This window comes from Dendropsophus ebraccatus, chromosome 8 (assembly GCF_027789765.1).
Source record: "Dendropsophus ebraccatus isolate aDenEbr1 chromosome 8, aDenEbr1.pat, whole genome shotgun sequence".
Classification (NCBI taxonomy): Eukaryota; Metazoa; Chordata; class Amphibia; order Anura; family Hylidae; genus Dendropsophus; species Dendropsophus ebraccatus.
Genome location: NC_091461.1, coordinates 38643296 through 38657713, shown reverse-complemented (window position 1 = coordinate 38657713; position 14418 = coordinate 38643296). Strand labels below are relative to the sequence as shown.

The window sequence follows — 14418 nt, the reverse complement described above, 5'->3', positions numbered from 1 at the left end:
TCTGGAATTATTATAATACTATTAGGATAGACACGACTTATTGAGTAGTCCCTTCTGTACACCAGACACCATAGGGCTACATAGGCTTGCATACATTCTACAGACTTCCATAGACTTAGTAGGGCATCTCTCAATGCCTTTTTTTTCCTGGTCAGAGTTCATGCTGACGTGAACCCTTGTGCTGTGGTGAAACCAGATCCTGTGATCCTCTAATGAACTTGACACGCTCTCTTTGGTCCATACAGGTGATACATTGTGATTTTTGGTTACCTAGAGTGGCTGACAATGACCGAGAGGATGTGAGTGAAGAGTGCGGCTCTGCTTACCATGTGGTCTTTTCTCTGGAGAACTTAATCCCTGGCACTTTTCCCATCCGTCTCACCATCATACGTAGACGGTTGTTCCCGGTCAGAACTTTGACAGCACTTCCCATGGTTATACTTTCCAAACTGATACCATTCACCTCGGCAATCTTATCTCCAACACAGAGCCCAGCCAGATCTGCAGGTATAGAATGAAAGCATACTATTCTCTATGCACTGATACAACACACTATTGTTTCCTCTGCTCTGATGCTCAGTAGCTTAGAACAGGTATGTTCCATGACTAAAAGACAAGCGCACATGTGGCTTCCTATAAAGTTACTTATCAAATCTTCTTTTAAATTAAAGGTTCTGGGCCCTGATGCAAAACCTGTACCAAGGCCCCAAATATCATGCATCATTGGGGCACATGAACTACTAGACCCCCTGTAGTTATTTCCTAGTTTAAAATATGTTTATGTGGAGTGTAGTATGGGGTATAGTATTAGTTCATTGAAATTGGTAAAAAATTACAGACAATATTGAACTTGTCCACTTCAATAGTAGACCTCAACAACAACCTCATGTGAACTTTTTATAGGGCCACCACTTGCTGCTGTGACTCTCATGCATCTTTATATAAATTAATAATTGTATATACTGTGGGCACAATGATAATAATGTAATTCAGGAATGCATTAAAGGGGTTGTCCAGCGAAAATCTTTTTCTTTCAAATCAACTGGGGTCAGAAAGTTATATAAGTTTGTAATTTACTTCTATCAAAAAATCTCAAGTCTTCCCAAACTTATTAGCTACTATATATCATACAGGAAATGTTGTTTTATTTTCAGTCTGACACAGTGCTCTCTGCTGACATCTCTGGCAGAGACAGGAACTCTGTCTCGGTTTTCTATGAATCCCCATAGAAAACCTCTCCTGCTCTGGACAGTTCCTGTCTCGGCCAGAGATGTCAGCAGAGAGCACTGTGTCAGACTGAAAATAAACAACATTTCCTGCACGACATTTAGCTCATAAGTATGGGAAGACTTGAGATTTTTTAATAGAAGAAAATTACAAATCAATTTAACTTTCTGACACCAGTTGATTTGAAAGAAAAAGATTTTTTGCTGGGCAACTCCTTTAAGGAAGACATGCGCATGTTCTGCATAGATCAATGGTAGACCCCCAAAAGAATTTCCTCCGGTTGGCCCAGGGCACATTTGACTGACTACTTCTATAACAGGACATGTAGGTTCCTAGAGAGTTAAAGAAATTTCAAATACTCTATTAAACTATTGTGAGTTAAAAGAAAGGAGTCCGCTGTTTCCGATCTTCATCTATTAGCCAAAGCAGAGAACTGCTACTAGGAGCACCATGTGGAACCAGAGGATGCAACAGTCAGTGGCGATACAGGTTAGGACCTCCCATTGCCTCCAGCCTTTCTATACACTTTGAACATCCCCATTCACCTCATTTATCTCATCCAGTGGATTTTTTTTGCACTATGTTTTGTCTGCAGTTTTTGAGATTTGTGACAAATACATTTATTTATCTTGAAAACAGTTGTCTACTTTCTGTCTGGGACCTGTTTTTAGGTGATGCAACAAATTGATGTTTGCGTTCCCATTTGGGATTACAATACACAAAAAGGGGGCTTTCACACTTCAGCATAATATTGAATGCATGGACAGTATTTTGCACACATGGGAATGGAGGGGTGGGGCTCTCCTTACGCTGGGGCAGGTCGGCCTGCCTGCTTCCAGTGCTTCAGCCCGGGCTGGTGCTTGGTAATAGACCGACGCTGCATGTGGGAACCAGGCCGCAATTTAAAGAAAGGACCGCAGCATCAGCTTTGGCCCTCTGGCGCCATTCTATTCATATGAAACACTTAAACTGAATGTACCTAATAATACATTAGTTTTAAAGTGACTGTACCACCAGGCCCAGGCTGAAGCACTGGAGGCGGGCCGACCCACCCCCAGTGGGAAGAAACCCCAGCCCCTCCATGACATGACTCCATTAGAATCAATGGAACCCTATCATAGGGGGTGGAGGTTTCCTCCCACTAAGGGTGGGTCGGCCCGCCTCTAGTGCTTCAGCCTGGGCCTGGTGGTACAGTCACTTTAAGGGCACCAATGACCCTACTGAAGATCCTCACTCCTGTGCTTAACCCCCTTGCCCGACCCTGGATGACATTACCACTATGACATCCTTAAGGCTGGCCACTTTCAAGGCTCAGCCTGTTCACCACCATGAGGTTTAACATCCTCTATGAGTTAAAATAAATCCACCGTCACTTGCCTGCAACTTCCACCTGACAACTAATAAGACTCCCTGTGGAGGAAATCTTTACGGAACCATGGCTGAAGAATTACCCTTTCCTTGAGCTTCGAGGGTTAATGCCAAACTGTAACTAATCAAATCAATATTGTCATTGCATATATGGTACCATGCACAAACATATGTGGGGGCTATAGGTCCTCCCCTCCCAAATTCATGTTCCCTTTGCTTACGGCTCCAGGGGAGTCTTTCCATATGTCTTAATATATCATAGGGAGGACTTCATAAAGGGCCATGTGACCCCTGCTCAGTAACAGTGGCTTCTGCCTTGGTGGACCCAGACCAATGATGCATTGAGTTAAAGGGAATGCTTTCTCTGGTGATAACATGGGAATATCAGGGGTTAACAGGGGTATTCCATTCTTGCAGGAAAACATAATATTAACATATAATTACCTTCCCTGCTCCTGACGCCACCACCGCATGTCCTGGGTGTTTAGCCAATGATAGACTAAGCAGACATTGCATGCACCAACCTCAAACACAGTAAGGCTTGTGGAACAGGACTGACTCTAGGAGAACGGCAGAGGCAAGAGTAAGGAAGGTAAGTATACATTATCTTATGTTGCTGCCGAGACTGGGCACATAAAAAAGCCCCTAACTTAGCATACCCTCTTAGGAAGCCACTTTCTTACTTGACATGACCTCTTTAGTTAAGTATTTGAAAAAAAAACTGTGTTTGTTTTGGGCCTTATATATCGGGCCCAACCACATTTTAAAATAAAAAGGCTAATAATGGTTGACAGTAGTGATGGTGGTGAGGCTCCGTGGTGCTCCACTACAGAAAAGTATTACTATACCCTTAAGTGCTACGGTAACATTGTTGTCTGAAATGAAACCTGCAGTCATTTGCCTATTGTCCTATCAACTATTAGCAGGAACACTTTGCTGTAATGTGACCCGGACTGTCAGATCAGGACTGAGATTAGACTGTTCACATCATGTTAACGCCGTACAATACAACCCTAACCCTAATGATCAAGCTCCAGTCTACAGGGCAATGTTTTAAAATAAACATATATATATATTTTTTTTAAATGGCGCAACCTAAACTCTCAGAAAACAGGTTTTCTTCTCTCTTGTCTGTCCTATTTTTAACCCCTTCCTGACATTTGATGTGCGTGTCAGTGGAGAGTATGGAGCAGGTTAAGGAGCTGTGCCTGCTCCCTACACGGCTGTTTAAGCTATTAGATGAGGGTCCCCTATGTCCTCTTATTAGCACCTCTGAGATGCAACTGTGAGATGCAACTTGGTGAAGGCCCCCCAGGTCCAGCTTAAGGCTGGGTTCACACACCGTATATTTCAGACAGTATTTGGTCCTCATGTCAGGTCCTCATTGCAACCAAAACCAGGAGTGGATTAAAAACACAGAAAGGCTCTGTTCACACAATGGTGAAATTGAGTGGATGGCCGCCATATAACAGTAAATAACTGTCATTATTTCAATACAACAGCCGTGGTTTTAAAATAACAGCAAATATTTGCCATTAAATGGCGGCCATCCACTCAATTTCAACATTGTGTGAACAGATCCTTTCTGTGTTTTCAATCCACTCCTGGTTTTGGTTGCTATGACGACCTGACATGAGGACCAAATACTGACTGAAATATACTGTTTGCTGAACCCAGCCTGCAATGCACTGCAATACAGAACTACGGTCCCTAGAGGGACTAAAACATTTTTTTTCTCTAATTTAATGTATGATAACTGTTTTTGCTCCATCTATAAAAGTCTAAACTATTAAAATGTCGTGTTATTTATTCAGCTTGATAAAAACCCTTGAGTTTCTATTTTCTTTTGGCTACCGAGTCTACCAAAAAAAAAAAAAAAAAAGAGAAACAAAAAGTAATAGTACTGATGTAAAATACGCTTCACGTTGGAAAAAATAAAACAATAAAAAAAAAAAAAACACACAAGTACAGTACCTTGATGGAGCAATAAAAATGTTATGCTGGGTTAACACTTAGCTTTTTTTTCAAACATTTTTGCAAAAAAAAAAAACGGATGGAAAAACAGATGCATTTGTCTGCATCCACTTTGATCCGTTTTTTCACCTACTTCCGTTATGAAAAAAGGATCAAAATGCCTCAGTTTTTTTAACGTACACAAAGTTGTGGCTGACCTTATTTTTCTGTATATAAAAAAAAATCCTTTTTTTTATAATGGAAGTCAATGGAAAAGCGAATCAAAATGGATGCACACAAATGCATCCGTTTTTCCGTCTATTTTTCATCCTTTTTTTTTTTTGTTGTTGCAAAAACAGATTGAAAAAACTGAAGAAAAAAACAGTGTGAACCGAGCCTTATAGATGTCTCAAGATGGCAACACAAGGTGATTTCTTCTTTTTTTTTTAAGTTTATTCTTTTTTGAAAGTAGAAATACAAAAAAACGAAATCAAACTGACCACAGAATACAGGTATCATGTCATTTATACCACAAGGTGAACTCCATAAAAAAACAAATGCCAAGAAACAATAGGTATATAGTACGTGGTTTTTACCTGTTCTACTCCCAAATAATTTGCTTTTATAGTGTCTGTACAAATTTTGTGCTACATTAAATGGTGACATTAGAAAAAAACTAAATTTCTTGCAAAAAAAGACCGTCATACTGTATGGCTATAGAAAATTACTGTGCTGGGAATCAGTTTCAGGCTACATTAATATAAAAGAAAAATATGGCAGTAATTTTTAGGTGAAAATAGGGACTTAAAGGAGACCTGTCACCCCCCGTGACGGGGTGTCAGGCTCCCGACCCCCAGCTAGATCCCCTTATACTGACCTCATTCCGCCGAGTCCCGCTCCCGGAGCCGGTCCCGGGATGGAGGTATCCTGGTCAGAAGCCTGCGCCCGCGCTGTGGAGATAGGTCCAGCGTCCATAGAGAATGAATGGAGCCTGAACGGCTTCTGACCAGGTTATCTCCGTCCCGGGACCGGCTCTGGGAGCGGGACTCGGCGGGATGAGGTCGGTATAAGGGGATCTAGCTGGGAGTCGGGAGCCTGTCACCCCCTCTTTAAAGTGTCACTGTCATTCAATTTTTTTTGCAGAAATCAATAGTCCAGGCGATTTTAAGAAACTTTGTAAATGGGTTTATTAGCCGAAAAATCGTTTTTTTTTTAATGAAAAAGCAGTCTGAAGCTCTCCCCCTGTCTTCATTGTTCACCAGGCTCTCTCCTCTGACATCAGCACTGACCTCTCTGACCTCTGAATAGGGGCTTTCAGCGGCTCCCTGCTGTGTAATCCTTTGTTCTCTGCTTTCTGCTGCCAACTATTCCCCCTCCTTCCTCCTCCCCCCTTCCCCTCTCCATAGAACAGACAGGATCCCACTGATGTAAAACAGTCGAGATTTCCTGATTCTGAGCAGTGGATGACAGAAAGAGGAGGGGGGACCTGAGAAAAGTCCTTGGTAGATGCAGATAATGCCATATTTGCCTAATAAACCCAATTACAAAGTTTCTTAAAATTGCCTGTAATATTGATTTCTGCAAAAAAAATTTTAACAACAGTGACACTTTAATATTCTGCACCCACTGTGTAGAATAATGAATGTAATTGATTATCACCATCCAAATAATGAACATGCTTATTATTTATCACCTGCTTTTGAAAAATACGGCTGTTTTTTCCCATCTGTTACATCTATTTTATTTTCACTCAAAACTACAGATGTATTCCTTTTAATGTGTGTGAACCCCAAGGTCCTGAACATTCTACAGAATAACTAGAAATTCTATTACGTATATATGGTCAGAAAAAGATAACCTTATGTTATACACTGCCAACACATGCTGGACATTCTATCCAATACCTGGTCATGACATACAATACCTTCATTAATGCGCACAAACATAGAAAAACACACACACACAAGAAACAAAACACACAATTGTGTATTGTGCACAATTCATGTAGGTTTCTGAAAGAAGGTCCTTATCTAACAGGGTTACGTATTATTTCTTAACTTCTGGCACTGTTCCATTAATAAGCAAAACTTAAAGCGAATGTACCTGAATGTACATTTGCTTTAAATCACCCTACAACAAGAAACAACCCAAAAAGTAACTCAAATTCCTATTACAAAGGCTAGTTACGGCAACCCATTCTCCAATATTATATGTGCAATTTTAAAACAGGGAGACACCGATTAGCCAGAGGAAAGAGAAGAGTGTCTCTTACACTGGAGGACCCAACATGTTCATGCATTACATAGATTTTGATGGGAACTAAGAAATGCATTATTTTCCCTGTGGATGGCAATGTATAGAATTGAACTCTACCTGAACTGACTACAGCTGGACACATCTGGAAATTTAGATGTCACACACCATAACTACCTATACAGTACATAAATTATAAATCATATCAAATCTGGTGGCATTTCTGCGTCAATGACATTATTACTCAACAAATACACCCCCTTTCAAGACAATGTCATCTTATACATGTACATGGGGTATACAGGCGTCTTACCAGCACTGCTTCCTTCTTCCACTTTACTGACGAAAATTCCCAGTCCATGTTCTGATCCACCCCGGACACTGAAGCCCAATCTTCCATCAGGGGTTTTATCCACTGTGATAGCGAGGATTGAATCACTTTCATCACTGGTGGCTGTAAAAGATATAAAGATATATATCTTTATTTTCTTAAAAAAAAATATATATATATTTTCAAGAAGAGGTTGCACACAGGAAAACAAAAGGGGGGGGGGGGGGGTGAGTAAAGTCTTACATAAACAAACAATTCTATCTCTGACCTCAATGTACAACTGGCAATATACATAATATATAGCTGTCAGCTGACAAGGAGTAATTACAGGTTATACAACAGTCACAAGCACCACTAGGACCCTGAGGGGGTCATCATTGTCACTGTGCTGTATAGTAATACAAACAAAGCCTCACAACTTGATGGGGTATTTCCATCTCAGAAATTTATAGAATATTCCTAGGATGCATTTTATCAATGCAGTCATTTCAATTATGTTCATTTTGATGTTAATTTTTATATAATAAATGGCTAAAGTTCTTTCATTGTAATTTTTTAAGTATTTAAAGCGCCACTATCAGCAGGTTCGAGCCAATGAACCTGCTGATATCAGCCAGTCGCTCTTTACCTTAGGACTCCAGTGCTGATCTTCTTAATTCTGCCTGTTCCTGTATTGTGCCGTTTTTTGATCATTTCGGTTATGCTAATCCACATGTTGGGAGCATTCTGGGTGTTCTGTCCCCGTACAGGAAGCAGCGCATAACAAGCGGCCTAACTATAGATATATGAATATGCATAGTGGATGGGCCGGGAGGGGTGTCTGTTTTTGCCGCAATTTAACTGACTGCAATGCAATGCATTGAAGTCAATGGAAAGACGGACGTCCAATGCACACAATGTATTAAATAACGGACGTTTTTGCCGCAGACATCAAAATAATGATCATGACAATTATTTTCGGACGTCTTTTGCAAACAGCGGACGATTTTTATTAGTTGTTCACACTCGGTTTTTCTTTTTTCACCGTTCTTTCTCTGTTTTTACTGTTAAATTCAATGGACTTTTCAATTAAGCCGCATCCAAAGGGCAAGTATTTACCCCAAAGTAGAATAATGTACAAACACCCGTCATTGCACTAAGGGAAGGCTATGCAGCTAAATAACGTCCGTTATTTTAGACTCAAAATGATGGTCATAATTTTAAACAAAGCTGACAAAATGTTGTGTGAACATAAGCTAATGATTATTTTCCCTTACTATCCCTACACAGTAATAATGGCTGTTACTTAGTAAAAGTGCCTCCTAAGTCCCCTATATGCTCACCTAACCCATTTCCCACTATTAAATTAGCAGCTTAGGCTTCAGATGTCTTCTAGCCTAGCGCAGGTGGATATGATGAATTCACTGAATTGCTGCTCTATTATATAAGAGAAACAGCCGTCCCAACATTGTATGCACCTGCACCTCATACGTTACAGGCCTAAAGTGGCCTGTTACCCATCAGGGTAAATAGAGGGAGGTTTACCAATCCGAAAAAGTGCCAGAGTATCATTGGTTAATGCCCTGGTACAATAATGCTCCTGCATACACTCCACAGAAAAATTGTCCAACAGAATCAATATGAAGCAACCTCTACATACAAATACAGTCACACAACATTTCATGATAGGTCTTTCCCAAGCGTGGTCGAAACATTGCATTAATGTATTTGAATGCCAATAAAGATGTGAAAAATTTTCTTTATCTGTGTGCTGTTGGACTCTTTTCCTATGGAATTTATGTGACCATCATTATTGGATTATTGGCCTATACACATGTAATTCTGGGTCTCACACACCTTAGTAGGAATGGGTTGGGATCCTTGCTCTGTAAACTGGCACAGCGGTGGTGGGGGGCTGCACAGATGGTGTTATATGATGTTAGCTACCAAGGGGCACACCAGAGTGCCAGCGTTCAGCCAAATACTGGGAGTCCAGGAGATGCGGAATGGGTCAATTATTCTATTACATGGAGGCACAATCAGTACATGGTGGCAACAAAGGGTTCCCCATGAGATGGTAGTGAATATCAAATTAAATGTATCTGGCTGCAGCTTGACTTTCTCCCCGAGCCTCTTTCCTGACTTGGCTCCCAATAAATTCTAAGAAAATTTCTCTATTCGCATTGTGCTGCAATTTGGACTGCAACGTGCAGATGAGATCCTCTGAAGCAGCAGCTGGGCAGCTACTCATTTCTAGGCCTGGCTGAAAGCCCACAAAGGACCTCGGCTTCTGCTATAGAGCTCATGTATAGCTTATATTCAACAGACACAGGTCCTTTTCTATGATACGGCTATGAAAAAGAATTCTCCTACTGTTCTGGCTTGAATACTTTCCTCAGAATTGGACTAGGTGGGATGTGCAGGTCTCTTTGGGTTCTACTCTGGAGCCAGGGGGTCCCCAGGGAAATCCTCGGTCTTTAGGCCTACGTCTTCTCCCCTGAAGGGAAAGGCAACACTGACCAGCAATTCTTTCAGCACAAGAGTCAGACCCAGACAGATCTAATATCTTTTATATACTTAGTATAAAGGGAGGGTCCCAACACTGACTACTCTCTGTCCTAGATAGCACCTCACTTCAATTTGTAGAAATTCAAAAGAGTACATCAATCACCCAGAGCCCAGAATGTCCCTGATGACAGTGCTCTTATAATGAATACCCCTATTATCCTGGCTCATTTCATCATATTCAGTTAAACTTATTTAGTTAAACAAATAACTACAGCGGTGGATGGACAATGAAGTCATTGCACCGTGCCAACCTCAATATTCTTGCACTTTGTAGACCACGGGCCTTAAGTGGCCTATGAGAGGTAATGGCAGGGCAAGGAGCTCATGATTCCCTGCTTCAACCCCAGTATTTAACTGCATTTTCAGTGTGAGAACATGGATACAATTAAAAGTGGCAGGGGGGCTTTTTGGTTGCCTGTTTCATCCTGGCACAATGACAACCATGAAGAAGGGCAAAAAGGGGCGTGGTCAAAAATAAGACAATAGGGCTGCTTTAATTTAAATGGAACGAATCAGCACTATTGTGCTGATATGGTTCCCAGCAGCACAGTATAGATCTACTGTGCATCTCCCCTAGCACACCAGCAGCGGCTGCAGAAGTAGCTTTATCAAGGGGGAAAGGTGTTTTATTAATGTGTGAGGTAGGGGGAGGGGTGGCAACTAGTCATCTGGGCGGGAAGCAGGAATGAATGACAAACAGAGAGGCCACTAACAGGTCTTTCTGCCTGTCAATCATCCCCGCAGCGCGTGCTGACAGGCAGAGAGCCGTGACTAGTCACGGGCAGCTCCCCGTCCAGATGACTAGTTGCCGCCTGGAATAAAGCACAACTTTCCTATCTTGCCTATCAAGTCAATAATTGATTGGGAGGTACCTGTAAACAGTTGGCTCTGTTCCCTGCGTAGTGGCAGTTCCAGTGTACTGCAGCCTCAGTTCCTATTTACATTAATACATTTAATATATTGTATTCATTGTAAAATAGGCACAACAGGCATAGCATTAACCAATGTAGAGAACATCATCCACTGACTTACCTTCTAAGGGAGAATTTATCAAGATAACCCTTCCCATGGGGGAGGTGGCTCGCAGGCTTTTGGGGTGACCATTTCCAGGCCTGTTCAGCTTCCTAAATAAGTGCCGAGCTTTAATTGAGGAGTCCCTCCTGGAGCTAGTGGGGAAGTCATCATTGGTCATCTCACTGTCATCCATTTCAATAGCATGTGCCATGGCGGCGGAACGTGAGGGCAAGTCATAGGGATCCTAGAGTCTGATAGATGCTCTGGGTGAAGAAACTTTTGTGTACTTGGAAGCAAGAAATTCCCTCATGTCATCTCCCACCAGAAGAGATATATGCTGAACATAGTGAGAAGAAACATGTCTTCAGGCCATGAATGGAAATTCAGTTTTTGGCATTGTAAATACCATTAAACAAATGACCATGACCTACACCAGAAGAACAGAAAACAGTGATGTTAGACACTTCTGTACATTTCTTATGTTCCATCCGTCAGGTCCCCTGCTTTATCCTGTCTGACAATAGTGAGGCTATGTTCTCATCACAATTGTTTTCTCCTATGATCAGGGGACTAGTGCAAACTACCCTTTATTTACCAAAATGCTAAGTGAGTCCTATTCTCTATTCCATATATAATGTCATTGAATCTTTACGGGTAAGTATTGGATGCACAACGCTGTTAAGTTCTTCTCTGAAAAGAACACCATGTCACCCGTAGATCCAGCCCTTCTAGAAGATATAGCTGGCCATGTGAATAATTAACAGAAGATTCCGGCATCCTGCCCTCTGCCAGTAAAGAGAGCCTAGGAACAGACATGTACTTGTGTCCGAAATGTGCATTATTACTCACTCTTACCATAAAGTTATTAGAGACTTTTCCATCGGAAATAAATGATTGTAGCAAAATAATCAATATGTATGAAAACCATAAAATAATGTTACTTGTTAAATAATAACAATGTATAGTAATAATATCATATAAGATTAGAATGTAGGTGAGTTGGTTTTCTGGGTAAATTACACATATGGCTCGGTACAGTTGAATATGTTGCAGCAACAGCTTTGTGTGCTGCAAACTCTCATCTCTGCCGGATGACAGGCCTGGATCATATGACAGGTTGCTGTTACACTTCATAGCACTGTATAACAAATACAAAGGATGGAAGCTATTTAACCCATTCATCTCCATTTAGCCTATATAAGAATATGCTTCTTCTCCACTGACTTTCGAATAGAAGATGTTTTGTCAAAGTCTACACAAAGCAACAAAGAGTTACCGCAAGAACATTTTTTGGGCATAGCTGACTGGTACCAATCTAAAAAAAAATTAAAGTAACAGTGCAACCTAAATAGTTTATAATGTGAACGCTCATAAAAGGGGCTTTACCATAATCAAAAGGTATCGTCTATTATTATGATGATATGGACAGTGCAGCATGGATGTTAGACCGCTGCTCCACTCAGATGAAAGACACAGGACCCTGTTTCTTGTTGGAGTCCTGGTATTTGGACCACTGACTTATCTCCTACCCTGTGGATAGGTAATGAGCTTTCATTATTGGAAAAAAAAAATCCCTTAAAATAGGTTTGTAGAAACTCTACTAAATATATAATCTAAGTTAAACAAAGGCTTCTCGTTGGATCAAGTAATACGTCACCTTTTATTGATACATAGACCATGAACTTAAAACTAATAGTGCCCGACCCACTTCTTTGTAATTTAGTAAAATGATTTAGAGATATTGCAATATATTACCAGTAATATACATAGGACTGCAGGTAAACCCGCTTCTTTACCTAAAGGGGTATTTCAATGTTAAGGAATAAGGGCACATTGAGTATATGCCATTACATGGTAATTGTTGGGTCTCTGACTGCATGGAAGCCTCTTCAACAACTATAGCAAAATGCCATTCAAGGGAATGGGGCCATATTGCAGTAAATGCACAACGCTTTGTTGGGAAAGGTGCTGTCCAGGGAAGTGATGATACGTCCATAGCCTGTAAGCTCCTGGACGGCCTTCATGCCTCATGTTTGACTTGAAGGCTACAAAATGTCTGTTTTGTCAATGTATGTATTCCTAGAATTGTAAAATGCTGCGGAATATGTTGATGCTATAGAAATAAAATTAATATATGTTGTCACGTGCTACGGATATGAGCACACACTGTATTTTAGTCCTCATATTTTTACTAAAACAAACCCAACCAGAACAAAACCATAATGCCCAAAATCGACATATTTTTTTCGTTTGAAGCCATCCTTTGTTTTGGTAAAAATACTGACCAAAATAAAGCCAAAAATACTTATGGAAAAAAACTTACTTAAACACATGGAAAGCCCAAACTGATGCAGTCCTGAAATATTACGTGATAAAATCAGCTCTGCTACTTTTATAATAATAAATTATGACTGATATTCAAGCAAGGTATATCCAAACTATGTGTGTCTTCCCTACTTGATGCTACTTGGCACCTGTGTTTCCACGTGAAAATAAAATGAATTGTAGTTGGGTGATAGGAGGCAGAATTGCTAATTCAGGAGCCATTTATATACATTGCCTGGGGCTACACCATATGGCTCCAGTCCAGACCTTAACAGCAGGCATTGCTGCGGTGTACATGGAAATAATTCTGCTGTTGCCCTGAATGCAAGTTACTTTTCTATTATATATTACAGACTTGTACACTGTCTTACAATATGTATTGTTCATATAAATCTGCATTTAGATTACATGTCTTCCTCAGCTTACAGTCATATAGACTATCACAGGATTCATCTCCCTGATCATGAGCCAGAACTTTCTTTACAGGGCAGACTAGACACCCTGTAGCATCAGAGGACACAGCGCTTCCTGAATAGGAGACTTGTTTACAATGTTGCTTATTATTTTCCATTGTAACAATACAATAAATAGAACAATATTGACACAAACAATCATATAAACACTGGGAAGGTAAACATGCTCAGTGTAACAGTCTCAATACATGTATTACATCTCTATCTTAGGGATAATATAATACTGTACATATCTGATGCCAAGCTTGCAGTACTAGGTACACTTATAGCATGGGACATGCAGCTTTTACACCTCAAGAACCTATTACTCAGCAACAGTAGAAATATTCCTGTAAGAAGAAAGCCTTATCACATGCAGAATAGTCACTTACTTCACATTTGTTGCTGCAGATGGATAATCTGATGCTGTGCTGCTTCCACTGACTGCTGTGTTACATCACAATCCTGGACTGTACATGTGTATCACCACAGGTCCAGCGCCCCTAGTGGCCATCCATCCACTAATAATAGGAGGAGCAATAGGAGGCAGACATGGCTAGCAGCCTTACATTTCTACAATATGCACAGCTATTTATGAAAACAGGATATTCATAAAAGATTGAGCAGTGAAGGTGAGGAAGGTAAATTATTGTATTAATTATAACTGCCCTATCCCTGTGTGCTTGTTGTATCTAAACTACAAACCACATGTGTCTATAGGTGGTGTCTTATACTACAGCTCTGTTCCATTCCATTATGTAGTAGTAGTACTAGTAGTATTTAAATGTGTTGGGAGGGCTGAGTGCTGAGAATTACAAGAAAGAAGACCTAATTCTCCTGTTAAAACAGAGCAGTGTTCAAGTGTGCACTTTAGAAACATAGACACTTAGAAGATTGTCAGCAGTAAAAGACCACCTGGTCCATCTAGTCCGCCCTTTTACTATTTTC

General features: G+C 40.6%; 1 protein-coding gene across 2 annotated transcripts in view; it reads right to left on the bottom strand.

Annotated features, from left to right (window-relative positions):
* PDZD7 (PDZ domain containing 7) overlaps nucleotides 1–13931 on the bottom strand; it is a 42258-nt gene extending 28327 nt beyond the window's left edge. For both annotated transcript variants that reach the window (XM_069980188.1, XM_069980189.1), the window contains exons 1-4: nucleotides 13863–13931; nucleotides 10712–11120; nucleotides 7115–7255; nucleotides 327–501 (exon numbers count right to left, since the gene is read on the bottom strand). In XM_069980188.1, coding sequence (XP_069836289.1) covers nucleotides 327–501; nucleotides 7115–7255; nucleotides 10712–10904 — 509 coding nt within the window. In that variant the 5' untranslated portion in view covers nucleotides 10905–11120; nucleotides 13863–13931. The remainder of the gene's footprint in view (nucleotides 1–326; nucleotides 502–7114; nucleotides 7256–10711; nucleotides 11121–13862) is intronic.
* Between the last annotated feature and the right edge of the window lie 487 nt (nucleotides 13932–14418).